Source organism: Tympanuchus pallidicinctus, unplaced genomic scaffold (assembly GCF_026119805.1).
Source record: "Tympanuchus pallidicinctus isolate F22 unplaced genomic scaffold, pur_lepc_1.0 scaffold3, whole genome shotgun sequence".
NCBI lineage: Eukaryota > Metazoa > Chordata > Aves > Galliformes > Phasianidae > Tympanuchus > Tympanuchus pallidicinctus.
The window spans coordinates 76,555,751-76,579,428 of record NW_026294747.1 but is presented as its reverse complement, the minus strand read 5'-3'; the positions used below and the strand labels follow the sequence as shown (position 1 = coordinate 76,579,428).

At 42.3% G+C, this 23,678-nt stretch overlaps 1 protein-coding gene across 1 annotated transcript in view; it reads right to left on the bottom strand.

Moving 5' to 3' along the window:
• Positions 1 to 23,440, bottom strand: part of DNAJC1 (DnaJ heat shock protein family (Hsp40) member C1) — a 93,788-nt gene extending 70,348 nt beyond the window's left edge. Inside the window, exon 1 of the mRNA XM_052696288.1 lies at positions 23,277 to 23,440. Within this exon, the coding sequence (XP_052552248.1) occupies positions 23,277 to 23,417 (141 nt within the window). The 5' untranslated portion in view covers positions 23,418 to 23,440. The remainder of the gene's footprint in view (positions 1 to 23,276) is intronic.
• Between the last annotated feature and the right edge of the window lie 238 nt (positions 23,441 to 23,678).

The window sequence follows — 23,678 nt, the reverse complement described above, 5'->3', positions numbered from 1 at the left end:
TGATTAAACTATTTCCTATTGTTTAGCCAGTTTCTGTACCATACTATCATACTGCTGTAGCAGCTATTTCACAGACATTTCACATCTATTTTTCTTAGTTTAGAAACAGCTAAAATGGTCCCCTGAACTTGAGTTTTGAGATCTCAGTGTAACTCTGTCTGCAGTCTTCTACTGGCATATTTGTCCTTCCAGAGCGTGGAGAAGACAGGAAGAATTTAAAAACCTTCTTGATCTCATTATCTGCTACAAAATACATATTTGGTTTGGGTAAATCCTTAATAACTTTCTCCAGAAAACAACGTTAGCTAAATGAAAGGCATAAGAAAGCAACCAGACAACAAAGGTCTCGTGTGGATACCTTTTCCTCAAGTAATATCACATTACTAGCATGTTTCTCTCCTCTCTCTCTCAGAAAAATAATTGTTTCACCATTTATTTTCAGCACACAGAACAGAAAATGTCTACTGATTTCAAGACCACAAATAAGTAAATAGAATAACAGAGGGTTTTTTCTCTTTTTCCTCATTAAACCAACTGATCAGAAAGGGCAAAATGCTGCGTATTTTCAAACAAAGGCGTCTCATCACAGACTGTGTTAAAGTAACTTTGAGATTACATAGAATATGAACACCTCTGAAAGCACTAAAAGACATTCAGAAACAGGTATTAATTTACTCAAGATGTATTTGGGTGGGTTTTTTCCTTCTTCCTACCCTCCCCCTCCCAAGCACATTGCTTTAAATAGCCAGGTTTATAAATAACTACTAGCAGCATTTATCAATCTCCTTCCATCTTTATTTAGACTACTTACTACCAAACTAGTTAGGATTTAGCCCTACCCACCATGTAAAGGAGTCACATAATGATCCCTTTATACTCATTAACTACCATTTTAATGAGCTATTACTACCTCGGGACTCAGAAGACCTCAGGGAGGTTGTAACATGCCACTACCCATATAGTAATTCACTGCTGAGTTAGTACATGGCCTCCTTGAAAGAATACAGGAATGCCCTCCATCACTTGCTGTAGTACAGATGCCACTGTCAGCAAAATTCCTGTATGTAAGGCACAACCCAGACTAAAACCTAATGAAAAACGTCTCAGTTAAACTCCAATAAGCTTAACAGATTACCCATTACTACAGCCCACACTTTATTGGAAGTAACCACCCTCCTAACAGCAAGCTGAAAGCCAGAGTGCTGCCCCACAGCACCACCTCAGTCTGCTGAAAAGAGGAGCACACCTGATTAAGGCACAAGGCAGAGGACACGGCATCCCAAATGACTATTCACAAAACCTGACAGAGGCTTGATGAGCCATAAATTAACCAACAGATATTCAAAGGAATCTGAATAAAGAAATCAAGTTTACCATCAGGAACTACCAATTAAAATTCATGCACAATGAAGTTATGTACAACTGAAAGGTACACTAAAATGGAATTGAAAAAAATCTCGCCTATATTTAAAAAAAAAAAAAAAAAAAAAGGCATACATACGCCATGATTTGTGAAGGAACTGACAGCCCTTCCTGTTCAGTAGTAACTTAATACGGTAAAGTGGGAATATGGTCACTAAGAAAGCCTACCTGACATTATCTGTAGCGAGAAGGAGCCAAACCACTCTGAAGGAAGATGGTTGCCTCCTAGTTATGGCTGCTGTGGGCAGAAACTGCTACACAGCAGCATGCTGGTCCCTGAAATGCCCTGCTTTTTTGGTTGAAGTGTTTGCAGTGAACCCAAATGAGAAGCAGAAAGTTGCACGTGCCCAAATGTGAAGCAGAACGATCACCTCTCTGCTTTCCATAAAACCACTCCTTGCAAGCAGTTACTGCTCTTTTCCTGCGTTACCTTGGAGGCACCCCGTTTGCTGCAGGAAAGGATCGCCAATCCATAAGCATCTCCCCTTCAGTCTGCAATAGCGAGGAGGAGAACAAAACAGAACCAAAGGCTCTGCTCATGCGGGGAGCCCCTTACAGCAGGCCAGTGCCGCTGTGACAGCAGCAATGTGAGGCTGCAGCTGAACCACGTGCTGACATCCCAGACAAGTCCGGAGGAGGCAGTGGGCAAGGATATATAAACGGCAGAAGCTGAGAGGATCAGTGCAGAGGAAACACTTCCTTGTCTATTTGAAAGTGTTTTCCAGTGCAACACACAGCCTCAACGCTGCAGCACCTATATGAGCACACATGCACCAGCTCCTCTCATTCTTAAAAAATAATACCACCACAGCAAGCCTTCTGCTGAGAAGCACTGTCACAGGGATGAGAGACAAAGCAATAGTTCTCACTCTCTGAAGTCACAAGCAATGGAGCAGACAGGGCTGTCTTTCAGCCAGTGACAGGGAAAGCCAGTGTTCACCCACAGAGTCCCATCCTTGGGTCATGATGGGAGATACAAAGTTGGACAGCTGAAAGGAATACATTTGTGTGCTCCATCTCCCATTACATCTCCTCACAATCAGAAGCAAGAAGCAGATAGGAAAAATTCTCTCCTGGCTCCTGTAGACTCTGGCTGGCTCCTCACCCTGCAACAGCTACAGCCAACGCAGGAACCACAGAGGGGGCTGACCCAAGCCAGCAGCAAGACAGACTGCAAAAGGAGGAAAGATCAAAATAAAAGGGAAAAGCATGCATTCTTCCATGCCTATGGAAAAGAGGAATTAACAGTTGACTGAGTAGCAATAAAAACTTGGCACAGGTTGCATCTCATTAACTACGCTACCAGAAATCTCTTTCAGCCAACTGACTGCAGAAGATACTGACTATTACTAATTCATTTACTTGCCTCTCAACATAGGATTACAGGATTATCAGCATTAAAGATAACAGTGAAAGTTGGGAGATAAAACTCTGATCCCACAGTCTCTGGTAGAAACACTGATAAACTGAGCATTTTGAAACCATAAGCCATAGGAAAAGTTTTGCTTCATTTAAGTCCTGTGGCCATAAAGATACAGTACAACATCCCCTACATTTATAAACAAAAGTCAAGACTTAAAGAAGGATCAGCAGACAAGCAAGAACATTTAGTGAGCAACTTCTGTCACGGGTGGGGAAGAAAAATGAAACTGCAGGTCTGCAAGCTGCTGCTGGAAAAAAAAAAAAAAAAAAAAAAGGTGTGTTCCTGACAATCTTACGAATATAAACCAAAGCCACGTTCCCCTCTATCGCATAACCTCAGCAAATTGGATGGAGTTGAATCCAAGAAATTGCATCAGCCAGATGCAATTTCTTCCTTTGTAACTCGCTGGGGTGGGGAAGACCTTTTCAGATGTAAACAAAAATAGTAATAATTTCAAAAATAGCGGTGGCAGAAATACTGCAAAACTATTTCTGAAAGTCATAGTTAAGTACCACTGACCAAAATAAAAGAAACATCTGCTGTAGGGCAATGAAACTGCGGAAACAGGAAGAAAGGAAGGAGGGAACTAACATGAGTCTGTTTCCTTACTCAGCTTGCCTCTACCTACCAGTGCCAAACATACCCTGAAATCTCATGTATGAGAGCTCATACATGACACAGACAGAAATGGGTATTGGAGGTCCCTGACAGCTCCCTGCAGCCTCTCCTCTTGCCATACCCCAGTTCTGAGCACTGCACAGAAGATGAGCGCTTGCCCAGGGGGAACTACTCAGTGCTGTTCCGCACACATTTGCCCATGTGTGGCCTCATCTGCCTGTCACCACGTGCTATTCAAACATGTTCTGAAGACGTGGTTATTTGTTTTGAAGCCCATCACAATGGTACCAGAGTTCATCAATAGTATCATTCACCTCTGTGGTATCTTTAAGATAAGCATGCATTACTGTCCTTTCTTTTTTTTTTGGGATTGCAAAACGAGGCACAGCTATCTCGGGTGCTAATTTTATCACAGACAGGATCCTTCCGAGTGCTTACTATCAAACAGCATTCCACACTTTCAGGACAGACTTTAATTGACTTCAGCAGCAAGCGCTTGCTATTTCTGCGCAGAAGCCCCCAGTATCTCAAATTATGCAATCAGAATTGCAGAGCACTCAAATCAATTAGTCACCACTTGGGAAAAGTTCCGTTTAAATGACTTGCCTGGCATCACATAGGAATTCTGTGGCAGAGAGAGGAACAGAATCCCGTCCTCAGGGGCACTTTCCAACTGACTGCTTTATCCATGGAACCCTTCTTCCCACAATCTTCTCCCCTGCCCTATCCACACCCTCAGCACCTACAGGTTACAGTTTTGCAGACAACGACCTCTTTCAGCACAGCCTGAAGCTGCAGCAGGGCCAGATCTCCCCTTGCGCCTGAATAAATAAAGACTGTAGGATATAATGTAGTGAATTTAAAATCATCACAATGAGCAAGTACAAAGAAACCAAATTATGACTGGAGACATTCTGAAAACCAACATTCTGTATTCCCAGAAATTTGTCAAAACCTTTAGAAGTGGCACTACAGTACAGGACTTTTTGTAAGGCTGTTGCAGGAAATAGTTGAAAAATAAATAGATTTAAAAAAAAAAAAAAAATTCAACCTGTGCATAAGCAGCACGGACATGCTTTATAAAACCAACTTAAGTGCAACAGTGGTTTTTCTCCCCTGCAATAAGCCCATGCTCTCTGAAGAATCACTTTGACTCCAAAGGCTCCACGCAACTCCAGGACAGCCTGGCTAGCCATCAGCATGACATTCCGAACTGCACATCTTCAGAAAAACCTAATGGAGACGAGCTTACTCCTGAGCACAACAGAGATGTGTGCTCAGGCAGCACCTGCACAGCACGTCTCAGGAGCAGCGAGCCACCAGCCAGCCTTTAGGGCAGTGCACACAGCAGATCAGCATCAGGTGAGGCCGGGTGTGGGTGGGTGATCCTCCTGCAGGGCTGGCTGTGCTCTGCCTCCAAAGCCTCAGAAGCATTTCCCGGGCACGTTCTGTGAGGCATATGTATTTTTATCGTCTCAGACAAAGAAGGACAAGACCCAGCACCTTGCAAAATCTCTCAAGTATAATGAAAGTAATGAGATTCTAAAAATAATGGCAGCCACATGAGAAACAGGCTCAGCTTTTTAATTACCAATTTCGTTAAGGTGCAACGGAGCTCTTTGTTAATAATTCAGTATTACTGCTCCACACGTGAGCGCACTCCAGAAGTACAAATGAAGACATCTACTTTCAGACCACTATTTTTTATCAGAAGTACCAGGAATCTTGTCAAAATAGAAATGGAGGCACGCTGCATCGCACATAACCCTGCAGTGCTGCACTGCTGTGAAGGGCTGGGCAGCACGAAGCAGCACAAGGCATACTGCTGTACCTTTGTATCACCTGCACCTTGTTTTATTGTCGCATTTGAAATACCGCATTTGTGTAAGAATTAAAAAGCCTCACGTACTGAGAAGACAATCTCTGACAAGCCAAATATACATGAAAAATTTAAGTATTTGATTTAACAAAAAAAAAAAAAAAAAAAAGGAAAAAGGAAGAAAGAAAATGTTAAGAATGTACCATATTTGTAGTTGTGCTTCTGAAACACAATTTCATGGTGTTTATATTGGACGGAGTTTTCCTGCACTATACAGAAAAATAACTTAAAATAAAGACTGACGCTATTCCCACATGGATCAATCGAAATCTGCAAGAAATTAATGCAGTGTTTTACATATGAACATGGCAATTGTGCATTTTTCTAGGAATCCCAGGACTCACACCCATACTTACTTACAGTCAGGTACAGCTGCTGCAGAACCACATGGACAATCATAGCCCCAGATTGATGGCAGGCACGGAGCTCTGATCCACCAGTATTTACAGACCTTGATTCAGACTGAAATACCCGTAAGATGGAAAATTCAAGGCATCTTTACTAGCAAGACAATTTTACATATGGAGAACAGTTTATTTTACCCAAGAAAAATCTTTCTGTTAATATTTGATCTCAAGCTGCAAAAGAGAGCTCCATTTGTAACGGATTCTTAACATAGCAAATATTCCCTGAAAAACTGCAATGAGGGCAATTTCCATAATCATCCCAGATGGACTTTACAAACATGTATACATATATCCTATAATGTTTTCTACCTGAGAGACCTTACACGAGTACCCTTTTTTCAAACAAGTCTGCATTGCCACTCGTCTCTTTTCAACTAATAACCCTCAATGACACCAAGCAGGGGGAGGGGGGCAACTCTCAGAAATGGGGGAATGACCAAAGGGATATTGTCCATCAGGATGCGTGACAACTGGAACATTTCTTATTTCTCCATCAGTGTTTGTACCAACTGAGTGAAAATGAAAACATTTTTCGAAGACAAATATTCAGTTTAATCTTCCAGTAAAACCTGATATGAAAAAAAGAAAAAGCTTTAGTGGTAAGAAAAAAAAAAAAAAAAAAAAAAAAAAACAAGGAAATTTCTTCCTTGCTTTCTTCACTGAAAAGGTCTCTGGAATTCTTTAATTGGTCTGAAATTTAGGGAAACAACAAATAAAGGCACACAAACAGAATGTGGCTGCTGGCTGCATTAATGTGCTGCAGCACAATGAAATTAAAATTCTGAAGTGCTCTCATGGTAAACCAAAACAAAAACCTGTAGAGTTAATTCTACCAGCAATTCTAAGTTCTTTCTTCAAGCTTATTTATTCTGCCCTCATTAAACATTACAGCAAGAGATGCTACTGCACAGCTTTATATAATCAGATTTTCATGAAGTAAAATAAAATCATTTTGACGATCCTTCCACAGAAGGGGAACTTCAGATTATTTCCACCCATTCACAATCAGTATTAATTAGTGTATCTTTTCCAGCACTATGAAAGAGTCAAAACGAACTCCATGTTAGTGCCCAGCCTTTAGCTGCAGCACAGCATTTCCCTTATCAGCTACGGGGCTCAGTATTGCCCACAGATGCGGAATTGATTCTTTGTTCAAAACCCAGTAACGTTCAGGACAATTTAGCCCACGCACCAGTTGCTACTTTTTGCCATTTTACGCCTTTTCCAAGAACTCACTTTGTTCCTTCAACCGAAACAGGAAGTAACAGTTTGAGCTCTGCTCAGCACACAAAGAAAAATAAAAATGCCACCAAAAGCTTGTGGCTTTTAAAGCCATGGAGCAACCTCACAGTGATGGTAACGTTAGTACAGGAACATATGCAACAGAAAATTTAAAAGTGAGAAGTTGTACAAGCAAAGGAAGAAGCTAAGGGATTTTTAGAAGATGAAAATGGATGTGCTGTCTTTAAGAAATGGAACCTTTACCATTACCTGCAGCTCTCCACCAAGCAGGGAGTCACAACAGCAACATCCTGCTTCTGGGGCACTGCCACCTCGGCACTATCTGTAGAGTTACACCTGCTTAAGTTCTTGACAATCGCCTAGAAAAACAAAGCTTAATCTGCACATCCACACGTATTCTTTCCGTATCTGATTGCTGGCAATTATGTCATTCAATCTGGCAAGGAGACACAGCAAGATTAACACCAACTTCCTAAAACAAATTAAATTCATGTTCCAAATGCTCTGATCATGTTGGTAGTACCTTTCAAACTTCAAATTCCCCAAAATCAAATAGCAGCAGCTGGAAAAGCATGCACTACCACAGCAGCTTAATGCTTCCACAAACATGAAAATAAATACAGCCAACTTACACCACATGATAAAGGAAAACTTCCAACAAATTTTACTCAGAACACACGGATAAGAAACTCGTTTTAATACTATTGATGAAGAAATGCCTCAATTTCACAAGGCTTTCAGCCAGGCTTACAGATACCAGCTAATACACAAAATGATGCACTCAAGTGCTTTTTGAAAAATAAGAATGCTTTTTAAAAATAAGAATGGCAACTGAAATGAAAGTAAATGTTTGATAACTCTTGTAAATTTTTCTTCTATTTTCAAGCATGAGTTTACATAGTATTGTCTTCAACAGAACAAGAACAATCCCACTAATGATTAAGATATTTAGTAAACGTGCAGTCCTCATTTGGTTTTCCACTCCTTTCTATGATTAGTAACAGTCTGCACTTCCACAAAACTCAACCAGCCAACTTCTTCCTCCAGTATTCAAGCAAAAACCATAACTGCAAAATATCAGCAACGTGGATTTTAAATGAATGACTTCCATCAATTCGCTTCCTATTATCTGTATGGATGTTTTTGATACTCATTCAAAATCACTTACATGTCAAAGACACTGCATGAAATTGAAACCTTAACTAATGCCAAGGTTTGACCCAGGATCCAAAATAAATCTGCATGTACAGACCCTTGTACCTACACAAAGCACCAATTACTTCAAATAAGGTTTTGTCTGTGTACTGGAGTCCACCCATGTGGAGCCAATTACTATAGCGGGGCCATTATATGGTTCATTTCCCCATACCAGCTTGGCAAGAGGTGTACATGGGTGTAGGAAGTGCGAAAGAGCCTTCGCTAATAAGGCGCCTCAAACACACATACACACATTGCAGTATCTGATGTTACAGCACACACTTCTTCATTGCGACTGCACCGTGCACGCAGGAAATACTGCAGGGCAGTTTGTAATTTGAACACTACTTTTTGCATTTCACTTTCTGGCCCAACAGTAAAATAAATAAATACACAGATAAACAATCAAACTAACCTTACAAAAAAAAAAAGTCTTGAATAATTATTCCAATACTTAATCTGCAGAGCATATTTCTACCAATACCCAAATATTCCAAAGAATGTGGAGAGACAGCAGGATTTGAAGAGTGAGAGAAATATCAGAATTTCATGCTCTTCCAGAAGGACAGTATGTTTATAATAACAGAAGCACTGATATTACTTATCGATCATGTCTGGTATCATTCCATTCCTAAAGGGGAAAGTTGCTGTTTGAAATAATTATTATAAATAGGAGCAAATCTCAAGTATAAAAATCTCTTCCCCACTGGAAGAACTGAAGCTCCATCTAGAGGCATTTCTTCCTCTACTGTCATTTGTGGTATATGCAATATCACCTAGAAATGTGAACAATATTAAATGTCAGAGGCTTCCTTTGTACCTCCTCTTTTGTTATTCATATTGGGTCTTGCCCTGAACCTTTGCCTGGCAACACTAGCTCCTTCACTGCCATCAAGTGGTAAGAAGCCAAAACTGAGCTTAAACATGTAAAATCTCAATAATCAGATTACACGATCACTACAGCACAGAGACAACCATAAATACAGAGTACTGAAAAGCTTTATGGTGTGCACCACTGAAGTTCTGGTACCTCTGCTCTACAGCATACAGAAGCCTCACACAGCAATTTCAGTATTATTTCCAAATATCTTCTGTGGATTCCATTTTTGTCTTGAATTGCACATAATAAAGATCTATGTCCATGTTCCTCATCATTATATTTAGAACAAGAAGGTTTCACTGTAAAAAGAAATTTTAAGCAATAACATATGTCATACTTTACATTGGAAAAATACCAAATCTGGCTACGAGAAGGAAGACCACAATATAATTAGAGGGAATAGCACAACCATCTTCCCAGCCTCAGCGCTGTCTACTGGCAGCATCTCAAAAGAAAGGGCAAAACGGCAGCAGCACACCGCTCCAGCAGTGTCTCCTGCAGCAAGTATGCAGCTATGGAGCCTCTTTGTGCTCCACAGCTGACATCAACTGCTGACAGTCACTGCGTTGGAAGTCTTAGTGCTCCACAATCAACAGCATCCTGCAGGGAAACGGACACGGACCGCACCAGAAAACTGGGAGGGTTTGTCCAAATGAAATAAATAAGAAACAGAGCTAATAAAGCAACAGCAGAACGTAGCCATACTTTAAGAGCTTGATAACTTCCATATCAGCCTGTGGGTGACTTAGGGCACGGCTACTCCCACGGTCACCCATTACTGTTTGAAATTACGGCAGTCCCACAAGGACTTCTCACCACTAGAAATATCTCTGAAAAAAATTTTCTAGCCTACAAACTGCATTTGTTGCCTCTCCCTATCTGCTGTCCCACACACTGCCTTATTTCACTGGACTTTCCCTCCAGCAGTTAGCCAACTGGCTATGCTGTACATGACAAAAGCTGACAGACAAAGACTGCTTCGGGTTGTCCTATTAGAGAGGACTGTGGCTGGCATACACAACAGAGCTTAACAATCTCTGCTACAGAAATGTAAAAACGGATAAAGCAATATTTACTTGACTAAAATATACTGAAAAAATATATTCTCTATACTGGAGGTATTTTATCCTTACCTGTACTTCCTTAGGGCAGAGAGAACTACTGACACACTCCCCTCAGACAATGTGCCTTGCAGGGCTCAGACAAACCCTTGCTGTGCAAGAATCAGGCCAACTCTACCAAGGGCCACTCGCACAGAGAGGTCTGCCACAGCTATGCCATGGGGAAAGCAGCCCCCAGGGACCCCATTATCCATGTGGGAAAGGGTGAGCTAAATATGTGGCCTGCATGCTGGCTTGGCCCAGGAGCCCAGCTGCACAGCAATGCTGCTGACATTACTGCAATCCTCAGTCCCAGCTATGAAAAATTCTCTTTCCAAATAACCTTTGGTACAACACCTATATATCAAAGCTGGGACCACATCAAATATTTGTTCAAGAATGACTGTGGAAAGCCACAAAAAATAAAAAGCATACATAACAAAACCTGGGGTAATTATTTCATCTGCAATGATGAGAAGGAAGGATAGGACTGTCACTGACATGGAGAAGAGAAAAAGGATCTTCAATAAATAACACAAATTAAGACAAAAAAAAAAAAAGAAAAATATATGAGATTTAAAAAAAAACAACAAACAAACAAGAGTATAAAAATGGGAACATAGAGGAGAAAGGTTGTTGCATGCCGCCTAAAGCCACAGGCAGCATGAAGCTTGAGGCAACGCAAACCACCTGCTGCTTGGCAATTCGGTCTCAAGGCTCAACTGAAAAGCCAACACCAATTTCAGACAGAAACTTTAGTTACAGAAAGTACAAAGATTAGACAAAGGGTCTGTGTGAAGTAATTAAAATGTAAGTCAACCAGGGGGCATACAACCACTTTAGCTCCTGAGCTGGAAGAAAGGACTGAATTTATGATGGGCAGTGAAAGCCACAGTAAAACATGACGGCTGCAGGAATACATTTAAAAACCAACAAACCAACCACACAGTCAAGAGGAAAGATGACCTCCAAGATCAAGAGTGACAAACAGAAGGCACTGGAGACTTAAAAAATACCAATGAAAATAAAAATCCTTAAGTTTTTCTTCCTGAACAACACAGTGCTTACGCTAATTGCAGATCTCTCAAAAGGATGTACACACTGAATACAACGATAGGAAAAAGTACCCAGAGACAGCGTGCTCTACCATTTACAGTATCTCTGATTGACAGCTGTAGGTCTCAATGATGGAATGGGAGAAAAAAAATAGGAATGGGAAGACAAGGCACAGTATATACGCAAGCAGGACTGAGAGTACCATCAGACTGTTCACTGTTTCTACCTCTGAAAAACACAATAGAAGGAAAAAGAAAAACCTAGCGCAAAAGCCACGGAACTTGTCTTCAAAGATGAGAAGCTCCAGGGGGTTGCATGGACAGCCACCATGAAATGCAACGCAGGAGGCTCCTGAGGTATTTACAAAGCCTTGACAACACAGTATCAGCTGGTTAGGCAGAGCTCAGCTCTGGCCATCAGGCCCACATCCACTGTACACACTGAAAACCGGCACCCGCAGCCCCAGCAACAGTCTGTCTTGGTGGGCAGTAAAGGTTAGGCACAGCAAAAGAGAAAACATTTAGATAACTGTCTCATTTTCTATCACTATTCTGGGATTGAGAATTTGAAGTGAGGAATTTCATTTGGAGGATGAGGAGGAAAAAAAAATTAACATTCTGTGACATCCAGTGAAGACTAAAGCTTTTGGCAAGTACTGGATCACTCCAGAAAGCGCAGGCGTGGTGGGCAGGTCTAAGCTGATCTGCTAAGAAGTCTAGAGAGGAAGGAAAGAACTGTGCTTTCTGGCCATGGCATCAATCTGTTGAGGTGCAGCCAACTGGCACGTATGGCCCTCATCCATCGCTCCTGACAGCAGACAGGATAACCAGCACCTGGTAACAATGGGATACCATAAATTCACTGAAACTTCAGAAGCTGTGCGAACACATCTGACATAATTCAGAAGTGAAGAAACTCAAGTTTTGCAGCCTTCTGTTTTCTTTAGGACAGAATGTGAGACGATATCATACTCCCAACTAAATATCAGATTTTCTTTTTTGAAAAGTACTTTATTTCTTTTCGTTGTTAAAGAGTTGATCTTTAAGGATAGCAAACACGAAGAAGATAAATGAAATTCTGTCTTAGAAAGAAAACAAGGCATCTGTATTCAATGTTAAGCAACGTTTATATTCACAAATAAGAAGCTGACAAGCTGCAGTGCAAAATGGCGATCAGTAAGAGAGCACTTTAAAACAAAAAGTTGCCCAACTGATGTCTATTGCTTATTTCTATTCTATTTCTTATTTTCAGGAACAAATTAAAACAAATACAAAGAAATATTTTGCCCTGCAATCTTTAAAACATCATGGCTCAGGATCAAAGCCTTATTATTAAGGCAGGATTTTTACTTCAAGTGTATTTCTCTCTAAATCTATCCCTTTTATAGGGAGAATGCAGCATTACTCAAACTTTTTGTATTTAAATACGCTTGACCCCAGCTTACAATTTCAAAACCTGATGGAATTCAACATTGTAGTCTTACCACAAAATTGAGATAAAGCTAATGCATGTGTGATAAAGATCAGCTGCAATACTAAATAATGTTTAATTGCACTTACATATTTCAATTTGCTGTCACACTGTGACAAATTGGAGCCTGCTAAGGACAATCCTAGGTCTAACTATTATCATAGCTCAAACTAGAGAACATTCACCATCAACCCCTCTCCTCTGAATCTGTCTGACCTTAAGGCCATTTGAACTCTGCACCGAATACGTAGCACCTACAAAACTGGACTTCCCACAAAATGTGGCCCAATTTAGTCTTTCATTACCCAATACTAATTACTGTTCTTTAGGGTTCTCAAACAATCTCTCAGTGCACCAAAGCAGATGATAATAAAGAGCCAAGTCTCCCCCAGATTTGCATCTCTTGATATTAGTCAAGGTAAACTAACATAAACAGAATGGAAGCAAAGTACTACATCCAGGGTGTAATTATTTTAGGTAATACCAGCAAGATGAGTTTATCCTACGTTATAATCAACTCCCTGAACAATACACTGTTTAACTGTCCCAAACCCCTGAAATACTTTACCCAGTACATCTGTTAGCTTCAATATGCTAACTGGAAGTTCATGCACTTCAACCAATTGCCTGGAGCAAGGCTTATCTTGGTAAGTATTAAAAACTTACAGAAATGATAGTACACCATAAAATTGTCTTGTGCCTTTTTCTTGAACAGTTCAGTGGTTGCATTTGATAAGAAACACAAAAATTGATGCTTTCACAGTGATTTGTAACATCAAAAAATAAAAGTAAAATCAAGTTCTTACTTAAGCCAGCAACAACAAGCAACAACACTGCTAGTAAGTGGCAGTATCACAGTTAGTAGAAACTGAGTAAAGTAAGTAATCTCATTGCATCCAAACAGATAAAGTTCAGCATACCACAATAAGGAGCTTGCTGAGGACTAAGTTGATAAAACCACAGAATTAGCCAAGTATAAAGGTACCATCACTGAAAAGGGAGTGGGGAGGAGAACAACTCTACGCTATCCTGAAACTAAACATTACAAAGCCAAGGCCTCCTTTTACCTTCTAAAAAGAGGGCTACTGTCGAAGACTGATGTTAGAGAGGCAGTGCTAGTTACTGAAGCTAAGAAAATTAACAGAAACAGATGATATCTTTCGGGAGTCCTTCAGAATACCTTAGTTAAAGGCCTGTTCTCTAAGAGAAAACGCTTAATCACAGATGAGTATCAGCAGAACAAGAAAACCACACATTCTTCAAGCGAACAATGACTAAACACAGCCAAAAAAAACTGTAGAGCCCTACAGAACCTTGCGCATACAACAGTGAAAAGGATGGGGAGAAGGTCCAGCGGGCATGGGATGGACCAATTTTGAGAATGGTTCTGACAATGTTGCACACTACAGATCATCCAAGAAATTTACTTGCTTCAGGATGGGAGGAATTCATCTTAGAAATAGAAGATTAATTAACAGAATAGAAAAAGCAAGGCTCAATGGCCCTCAGGGTAGATATAAAGACAGCTGAAAGGTGTTCTGTTGGGGATGGGTGCTGGGATGGGCTGTACTCAATACGTTAAGTGATGACATGAAGAGGGGAGCACACAGTTCAATCTCAGAGTCCATAGGTGACATATGCATTTTGGGTGGGCACTAGAGAGGGAATGCCAGACTGAGTGCGCTGGTTCCACTGGAAGTACAACTAAGCCGCGCTTACAGAGCAGAACTTGGAGCTGGCAGCTCGACCTGTCTAAAAGGAAAGCGGGTTTTGTGTGCAGAATTAACACAGCTTTCTGGTTAAGCACCGAGTATTAACACAGCAGCCAGTAAGATTTACTAAACGGATTACAGCATGGAACTCTGTTCTGTGTATCTGAACCTGAACACAAGCCAGTTATATCCTGTACTTAAAAGTGAAGTATAGCTTACGTATGGAAGAGGTTTGTTCTCTCCTCACCACTGTAAACAGCAGAACACAACTGACTAACACCTTCCAGCTGCATTTCAACTGATACAGTCCAGCATTTGAGGTTTTTTGTTATGAATGTTGCTTTGTTTGCTCGTAGTGTTGAAAAAGTACTGTAGTACAAAAAAGAACAAAAGGAACAAACAACAAACAACATACATTACAAACTCACAAATATTTTGTTCTCAACAAACAGATAGGTTTGTATTGGTAAACTATTTTATTCAGAATTTTTAAACAACTTACAGAAGAGCTTGAGATTTTCTATTCCCACTGAAGAAAATTTTGAATAATTCGTGGAAATGAGAAGAAGCTCCTACACAGATTTTTTTTTTTTCTTTTTGCTGCAACATTACAATTAGACACAAGGCACAATAAAACAATTACTAATAAACTGCCACAAAGCTTTAAATGGCATACAGCTCTTTGCTCTGCTGTCGGAGCATATATGTTCCATATGATAATGCTATATGAACTAATCACCGACTATGAAGTGGTGATTTTTAGTCTACATCAGCTTGAAACACACTAAAACACTGATTAGGCTGCAAACTCATTCATAAAATGTGCCAGGGCTAAGTGAGACATGGATGTGCACTAAGGGACACGCTTTTGTGGTGGTCAGGTAGTGTTAAATGACAGCTGGACTTGATCTTAGGAGTCCCTTTCAATTTAATGATTCTACAATAACAATTACTGCCCCTTAAAGAAGGACTACTCATCTCAGTGCAGTAAGGCTACTCCAGAGCTTTCTCATCTGCCTACCAGCACTGAATGCTTCTTCAACAAGCAAAAGCACTTCATGTTGAGACAGCAGCATTCCAGAATTACAGCCCATAGATAAAGCCAGACTCCATTAGTTCTTCCTTCACTCTTTAGTCAGAGAAAGACTGAAGAGTGACATTATTTCAGCAGCTTCTATGTGTCTTCTGATTTTTTTCCAGCACCAGATTAACACTGAGAAGAAAGAACTTCAGATTTAACAGAGATGAGAGACTACATTAATTCTCTTCTACTCTCATTCCACCACTCATCTGCTTGACACTAAGACAAGACGCTTCTAAGGCCTGGGAGCCAAATCATTCAAGAAATTTACACCTAAGCAATCTGTTGGATGAGAGCCCAGTAACTTCCAACATCCTGCTACAAATCCTACTGTAAAGTGCTACGTTCAGACCACTGATTGCAGAACTGTATTGCTACATGCATTAGGATTGTTTACAAGTCGCTTTTATACAGAGCTGTAACATCCAAACAGGGCTGACAGTCAAGCAAACAGAACTGAGGGGAGAAAAAAAAAAACACAAAAAAGCAACCTCCTTGTAATTTATGAAAAAAATTTCAAGCTTCAAAGAATACATATATATACATACACACATACACACACACAACTGTTCAGGGATCCAATGCTGAAAGAACAAAAAAACCAAGCTTTTAACCGGCACAGCATATTGCTACGTAAAAGCAAGAACACTCACAAATAAATCAAAAGCAAAATTGAAGGCTTTCAAATGCTGCATGAATTTCACAGTCCACTACAGGACCATGGAAAACAAGCAACATTTCAGGTATACGCTAATTTCAGGTATGCACTAATTTCCTCCGTTTGTTTCTTTTCACATCAGACCTGTTCTCACAGAGGAAAACCCCTTTGTCATTGCTCACGCTCCCATTCCCTCTGCTCAGCTGTGCGGCAGCATCGGTGCTCTTTGTTAGCAGCTCTGCCGACAGTGTTAGGAGCATGGATTCATTCAAAGGACATTTTTAAATGCTGAATGATCGTTTAAAATTTGGCCAAGTACTGCAGTTGAAGTGGAATCACATATACCTCTAACCACCCCCCTTAAAAACTGTACTTTTCTCTAGAGTCAATCAGAAAAACATGTTCGCTGTTTTCACTGCAAAATGGCTCTGGTTTAGATGCCAACATAGGCACATACAGGAGAACTCCAGCAAAGGAGCAGAATTCAGAACAAGCATAAAAGATTCTACAAGCAGCAGAGGCCTCCACAGGTTACCCTCAACAAGAAATAGGTTGTTCCCTTCAATGAATTGCTAATAAAATGCAAAACTTTGAGGAGATAAACTAGCCTGTTTTTTATCCCTGCAATTTGAAAACCAAGTTATTATGGCTACACGCTAAAGGACAAGAAAAGCAGAAAGTACAGAGAGCTAGAGAAGCAGCTCCAACATTATTGCTATTGCAGACAAAATTAATAAGCAAATAAGCTCTCCTTACTTCACCCCCCTCACAGCACGCATACTGTTAGCTCCCTTGGTTCCCAAGCACAGTGGTTTGCTGCTGTAATGCATCCGCTTCTCTACAGAACCAAAAAGAAAATGAGTTGCCAGGGAAAGTCAAGAGTAAATGTTTAAAACTACCTCCAATGGTAAATTCTGAAACACTTTGGTGTCTTTAAGAAAGCAGCCAACAAGCAGCAATCAAAGCCAAAATAATAACAGTAATACAACAGAACAGATTTCCTTCAGCAACATTCAAGCAGAAAGTTAGAAAACAATACAGCAAGTGCATTTACTGGAAACAACAAGTTCCATAAGCGTAGATGTCTGAATCATTTTTATGTATTTCAATTGTGAACAACAAACATCAGAGAATGTTACTCACAAAACCGTGTGAATGCGCTCACAGAATGCATGGAATCAAGCAGCTTACCTGGGAGTTTAGTGCTGTTTAAACATTAATAAATACAAAACCCCATATCCTACATCATCCTCAATTACAAGTCTTAGCACAGTTGTCACAACTGGTTCTCTAAGGCAGTTCTTCCAAGTAGAAGTTATTTCTGACAGTTCAGAGCAATAGGGATGATGAAATACATCTTTCTTTTCTTCTTTTGGACACAGAATTCCAATTCCATGATGAAAAGTGCATTAAAGTCTAAGCCTTCCAAAGTCATTAGGCCTCCCTAATATAAATTTTGAACACAGAATAGAAAATAAGATAATCTTAACAGGTTTCTGAATCAAGAATCTGGCCCATTAGACATGTTTCATCTGCCCAACAATTTTCATTCCTCAAGTACAGTAGTGAAACATCAAGCTGCCCCATGGCACATTGTGGCACAAGACTTGCAGAAGTCACAGTGCTGTCATGCAAAGACAAATTAGTCTTACAAAACAAAGTAAGAAAACCCTAAAGCTCACAGTTTTGACGTAATTATCACAAGAATTCACACCATAACTGTAGGAGTGTAAAGTTCTATCTTACTAGATCAAATACTTCCACTACTTGGAAGACTGAATCAATACTGCAAATTTAGGTTTGCTCTAAAACATGACTTTATTAATAGATGACTTTATTAACACCACAACCACACTTGTTATTCTTAAAAAGCATCAGGGAAGGGAACAGCCTTGAGTGATAGGAAAGAAGCCAAAATAAATCTCTGGAGTGTGGTGCATCTTCTCACTAAAAAGAAGAAGCACACTGCTCAGTTTCTGGGCTGCCCCTCCTCATTCCCCTCCCCTGTCCTGCTGGTGTGCACCTTACAAGCAAGGGGAGACAGAAGGCTGTGCAGATAGGCTGGTTTTGCTGAGGGATTGAGAGCATTCCTTGAATAGATACAACACTCTATCATGTGCCTGGTAATATGATAAAAGCCATGTAATTTGTCATGGGGCCCATTTCTGGTAAGGTTCTTAGAAACCAGTGCCAAGAGTGAAACACAAGCCATAGATGATAGTCTAAAAGTTGCATCTACCTCAATTTCTTAGCACATAAAGCTAACTTTTTTTATTGTTCCCACTGACTGTGCATCAGGAAGCAGTCCTGGAGCAGATGACGTGACTGTGAAGATGACGTGAAGCAGCTAGAACTGAACTGTGAGATGCATACTAGGAGCACAACCAGCACACTTCAATACAAACAGGCACCAAGTCCACACGGCCAATCTGGAATGAGTTCAACAACAGAACTCCCTGCTATGCAAACAGTATGGGCATCAGCTCCTTGGCAGCAGGCGGGCATTCTGCAGACACAGCTCTGCCAGACTGCACTGCTTGCTGAGGTAACACAGCTCCTCTGTTCCAGGTCTTTGCAGGGCCTACAAGCCCAGCACCACCAGCTTGTCTGGAGACACTGTGGCTTCCCACAGCCAAAGACACCCAAGGCCTCAGTCCCCACATCTAGCACTTTCTGGAGCCAGTTGCATACTTGCGGCTCACAGACGAGAGGACCACAGTTGGGTTGTATACTGTGCCTGTGCCACGCTGTCATTTAGCAGATCCACAGTCTGGGCAGCGACGTGGATACAACGCTTTCAGCTTTTCCAGTAAAGCCACAAGAATAATTTAGATTTGTCAAATTCAAAACAAATCTCACAAGAAAGGTAAGAACATTAAAGAAAAGGCCTCTCAACATTTTAAGGGGTTATGTATTTATCTGTTGGCTGGCAAGTCACATGTTAGCTCTTGCTCAGGAATCTGAGGTGCCAGGGACTTCCCTTCTGCATCAAAGGACACCTGGAGGAGCACTGTGTTTGCTTTCACACTGGCCATGCACACTTCCAATACAAATCTGCTCCCTTACCTGATTCCCAGCAGCTGCCATAGCCTTATTCAGAAATTCCTTGGTCCTAGCTAAAACAGAACACACTGCTCTGCACTGGCCAATTCTAGCAACACAGCTCATGTATTTTTAACACATCTTCATTGAATCAGCATGCTGCAATATTGTTAACACAAACAAGCAACATTTCCCAAAAACTTTTTGATCAGAACTCTTGTACTGTAGAACTGTACCACAAACTTTCACAAGATTTCATAGGCCTGTAGTGCCTTCCTTACTGCAAGCCAAAACCAGTAAAGGAGAAGATAATTCCCTTGAAGCCATATAAACAGTTCTAATTAACAGCACACTTCAGCACGAAGTTGAGAGGCTCAGCTGACACCAAACTGATTCACCACGAGCATACCATATTTATGCAAGCACCGGCCAGCAAAAGCTGCAAGAGATGACAGAATTAACTTGATCTGTGCTTATAGCTCCATACAAGTTCATAGTTCCTCAGATTTCCTGGAATTACTCCCAAAAAGTTGACATCATCTTTGTATGTTCTCATTCTCAGGTAACAAGGTGATTTTGTTACCAAGTCTGCACAGCCTCTGGTTAATTCAGCAACTTCCTCTGAGTTTTAGTATGAATACTTCTCTGGTCCTCATCCTTTTGTCAGTGTGAAACTGACCATGCTGAAGTGATTACTGAAGTGTTTATTATATCTGATCTGTCAAGAGTTTGATTCTCTTTTCCCCATTTGGACACAAATTCAGTAACCAAGTGGGAGACATGGAAATGTAAGCTTCTCCCTAAGTCAAAGGTTAACTTGATCTCCACATTTTACTAGGTCAAATTTCTTTACAAGGGTAACATTTTAAATGTGCCACTCAAGTAAATCACATCATGGATTTTAGAACAACTGAAGAAATACAAAGGTGAAACAACTCAAGAATTGTTCAAAACAGAGGTAATAAAAGTGTAACAATTTAACTCTTTGCTATATATTATGTTATTATTAGACACAGTGGCTTAACAGATAGACTGAGTCCTTGTATAATAATCAGATACTTCATAATCCAAGTACTCAGCCTGGGGCCTGGCCAGTACCTTCTCCAGATGTTCCTTCCAATTTCACCATCCTTTGAGCACCTCAGCCAAACTCAGCTTGAGGTCAAGCACTAACAGAAGTTATTGGAATAACTGAGACAGTTAAAGCCTTACTCTTCCTCTGTCACTCCACTTTCAGAATAAAAATTATTTTCATCAGATGATCTTCCATCTCAGCCACTGATGTTGGAAAACACACCAGCAGCATTTGGACCAACGCTGTCAATGCTGGATAGTGGTTACCCATCAATGCCGTGAGGCTTCCACATAATTTGGCAACATGCAGAACTCTTAGTTCAGTGAGCAGAGACTTGCAACAGCAGTCATTACTTCTCTTCAATTCCAGAGGAAAATCCAGCAGCCAGAGGCGAGAGAGCTGCAGTGCTTTCCTTACCTTGTCAGATGAGGTCAACATCAGCTTCAGACACAGCATGGGATGTGTAAGACATGAAGTACAAGAAATGCCAGCACCACAATTCCCCTATCAAGAGCTAACCTGCTTTAATGCCTTACAGATGTATTAGAGTCATTCCTTAAATTTTCTTCCGAGCCAGAAGGTGACACATCTAGAGAAATGCAGCACCCTGATACACTGCTATTAGTAAGCATGGTCCAATATCTGCAACTTAGACACAGAGTTTATATGCTGCTTAGAGCCTCCCTCTCCCATGAATACATGAAGGTAGAAAGGATTACCAAGACAGTACAAGGCAAAGAACACAAAGAGGAGGAAATAATAATAAAATAATTGATGAATGAGAGATTATGAAACAATCCAAAGACCCAGTCACAAAGGCTATATTCACAGTCTCTGTCCTCCCTGTGCTGAGTCCCAAGATGAACACCTGAGCGTATGGGAACACAGCCACCAACACCAGAACTACAAAATATTCAGGGTACCGTACCCAGTGGCATACCAACTCCTAACAGAGACACATAAAATAACCAGTAAGGTCCACTAAATCAGATTTAAAAAACAGCAGAGAACCTCAAGGAACACGCAGACAGCACACAGAGACATTATGGTAAAGGATGCTCTGTTTTAAGGCATCCAAGGCAGGATACCTAAGACTTGTGCACTCCCGGACCCCACTACAAGACCAGGCACTTTCCCCATACCACAACTCCAACCACTGCAGTGTTCCAACACGTCAATGCAAAACAGAGCAGACAGAGCCTGCCTTCAAGTCCTTGTCTGAAGCACTGGGACCCAGCAGCACTGGAGAAGCAAGCAACAGGAGCAGAAGATAAAACTTGCAAGGAGCTGTGAACCTATCCAGCTCCTTTCAGCACTCACCAATTTCTATCAAAGCTCAGCTTTGACACGGCATACTCTATTACAGTAACCACAGGGGTATTCAACAACACCCACAAAACATAGTGTGTCATGAGCTCAAGATGCCATGACACACGGCCAAACAGCCCATTCTTGTGACTAACAAAACCACCCTTCAGTTCGGCTTGCACATTCACAACTTTTTTCCTGCTTACACACGGCAGGAGATTCAAGTTCTTCATTAAGATCTTCTACCATCCCATAAAGCCTGAGAAAAAGTGCAAAGTAGCAGAGAATCCTCTTACTAAAAGTAACGTTATATTTTGTCAATCTTACTGTGCCCGATACCTTTTCAGCCCCTGACAAAATTCTGTATCCTTACATTAACTAAACACTAAAAATGCCTTTCATAGAATCACAGAATCACTCGGGTTGGAAAAGACCTTAAAGATCGAGTCCAACCACGACCTAACCATACTACACTAACATCCCTCCACTAAATCATGTTCCTGAGCACCACATCCAAATGGTTTTTAAACACATCCAGGCTCCCTGGGGAGCCTATTCCAGTGTTTCACAACCCTTTCTGTAAAGGAGTTTTTCCTGATATCCAACCTAAACTTACCCTGGCACAACTTACGTCCATTTCCCTTCATCCTGTCACCTGTCACCAGTGAGAAATTAAACCCCACATTTTTAGGCCCATAAACGCAAGCCTTGTGCAGCAATGTTTGCCGTGCCATACAAACGATGATATTCCACAGTATTTAATGCCAGACGCTTAAGAAGAAGAAAGAGATGGAAGTGACTGCATCTCCTGACAACCACAGTTGACAGCTCCTAGAACACGACCCCTACATGATGCAAACCCCACCCTCTCCTTGCAGGCACAGCCCTGAAGAAACACACCTGAAGACACCGTTATTTTCCTCAATAACTACAAGGACTGCATCAGACTGGGCCGTAAGCTGCCAAGGAAGCTGTTTGACCAGCAGCATCACTCACAACATACAGAGATATAGGTGAGATACCAGGCACGAAATGCCTCTTGGGGACCGGTGAAGTAACGTTCTAAAGAATCCATATTTAACTCTTGAGGAGATGCATGCTGACTGGAGGACAGGTCACTGCGGTGAGATCCAGTGAGATGCACACAGAGAGGAGCGCCCAGAAGATGAGGGAGGGCATCAAGTGAGGTCCAAGACAAAGGACACGACTTGGGGATGTCAAGGGGCAGCAAAACTGGGAAACCCGGGATAGGAATGCTGGAACAGGCGTTCCTGTCGAGACCGCTTGAGCATGGAAACTAACTGGAGGAACGAGCCGCCACCAAGGGAAAGGGCCGCAGCCCTCCGCAGGGACCCGTGAAGAAAAGCGGGAGCTGCAGCCCGTGACGATGCGCAGCGTCAGAGAAGCGGCAGCCGTGCAGAGCGGCGAGAAGCGAGGAACGGCGGTGCGCAGGGTGCGCGGAGCCGGGAGTCCGAGAGCCGGCCGGCCCGCAGGCACGAGCGGCGGCGGAGCAACAGGCGGCGCGGGCACGGCTGGGGCGGCCGGAGGAGACGGGGCCGGGCCGGGCAGCGGCGCGCCGTGACAGCGCCGGAGGCGGCGCGGGAGTCCGGAGCGGACGGTGGGGGAGGGGAGCCGGCCGCGTTCGAGCCGCGCGGAGCGCCCGGGTTGCGCTCCAGGAGCGCTGCGGGCCGCGGGGCCGCGCTCACCTGCTGCACCCCCAGGAAGTCGTAGAAGTTGCGCGGCACCTCCTCCACCAGGTCGAACAGCTCCAGGTCGCCGCTGTCCCAGGCGCGGCCGCGGGGCGCCAGCAGCACCAGCAGCGCCAGCCGCAGCAGCGGGCAGCCCATGGCCCCGGCGCGGACGTGGCCGGGCGGGCGCAGCTGAGGCGGCGCGGCGCCGGCAGCCGCTGGGCGCCGAGGAAAGCGGGCGGGTTCGGCCCCGTCGGGAGCGCCTCGCCCGGGCCAATCGCCGCCTCGGCTGCGCCTGACGTCGGCTGCCCCGGCAACGGCGGTGCTGGCGCAGGCCAGGCGGTGGGGGCTGGGCGTCGCGGCCCTTCCCCCTCCCCTTCCTGCCTCGGCCTCTTTCCTCGTCCTATTTCTGCTTCTCCG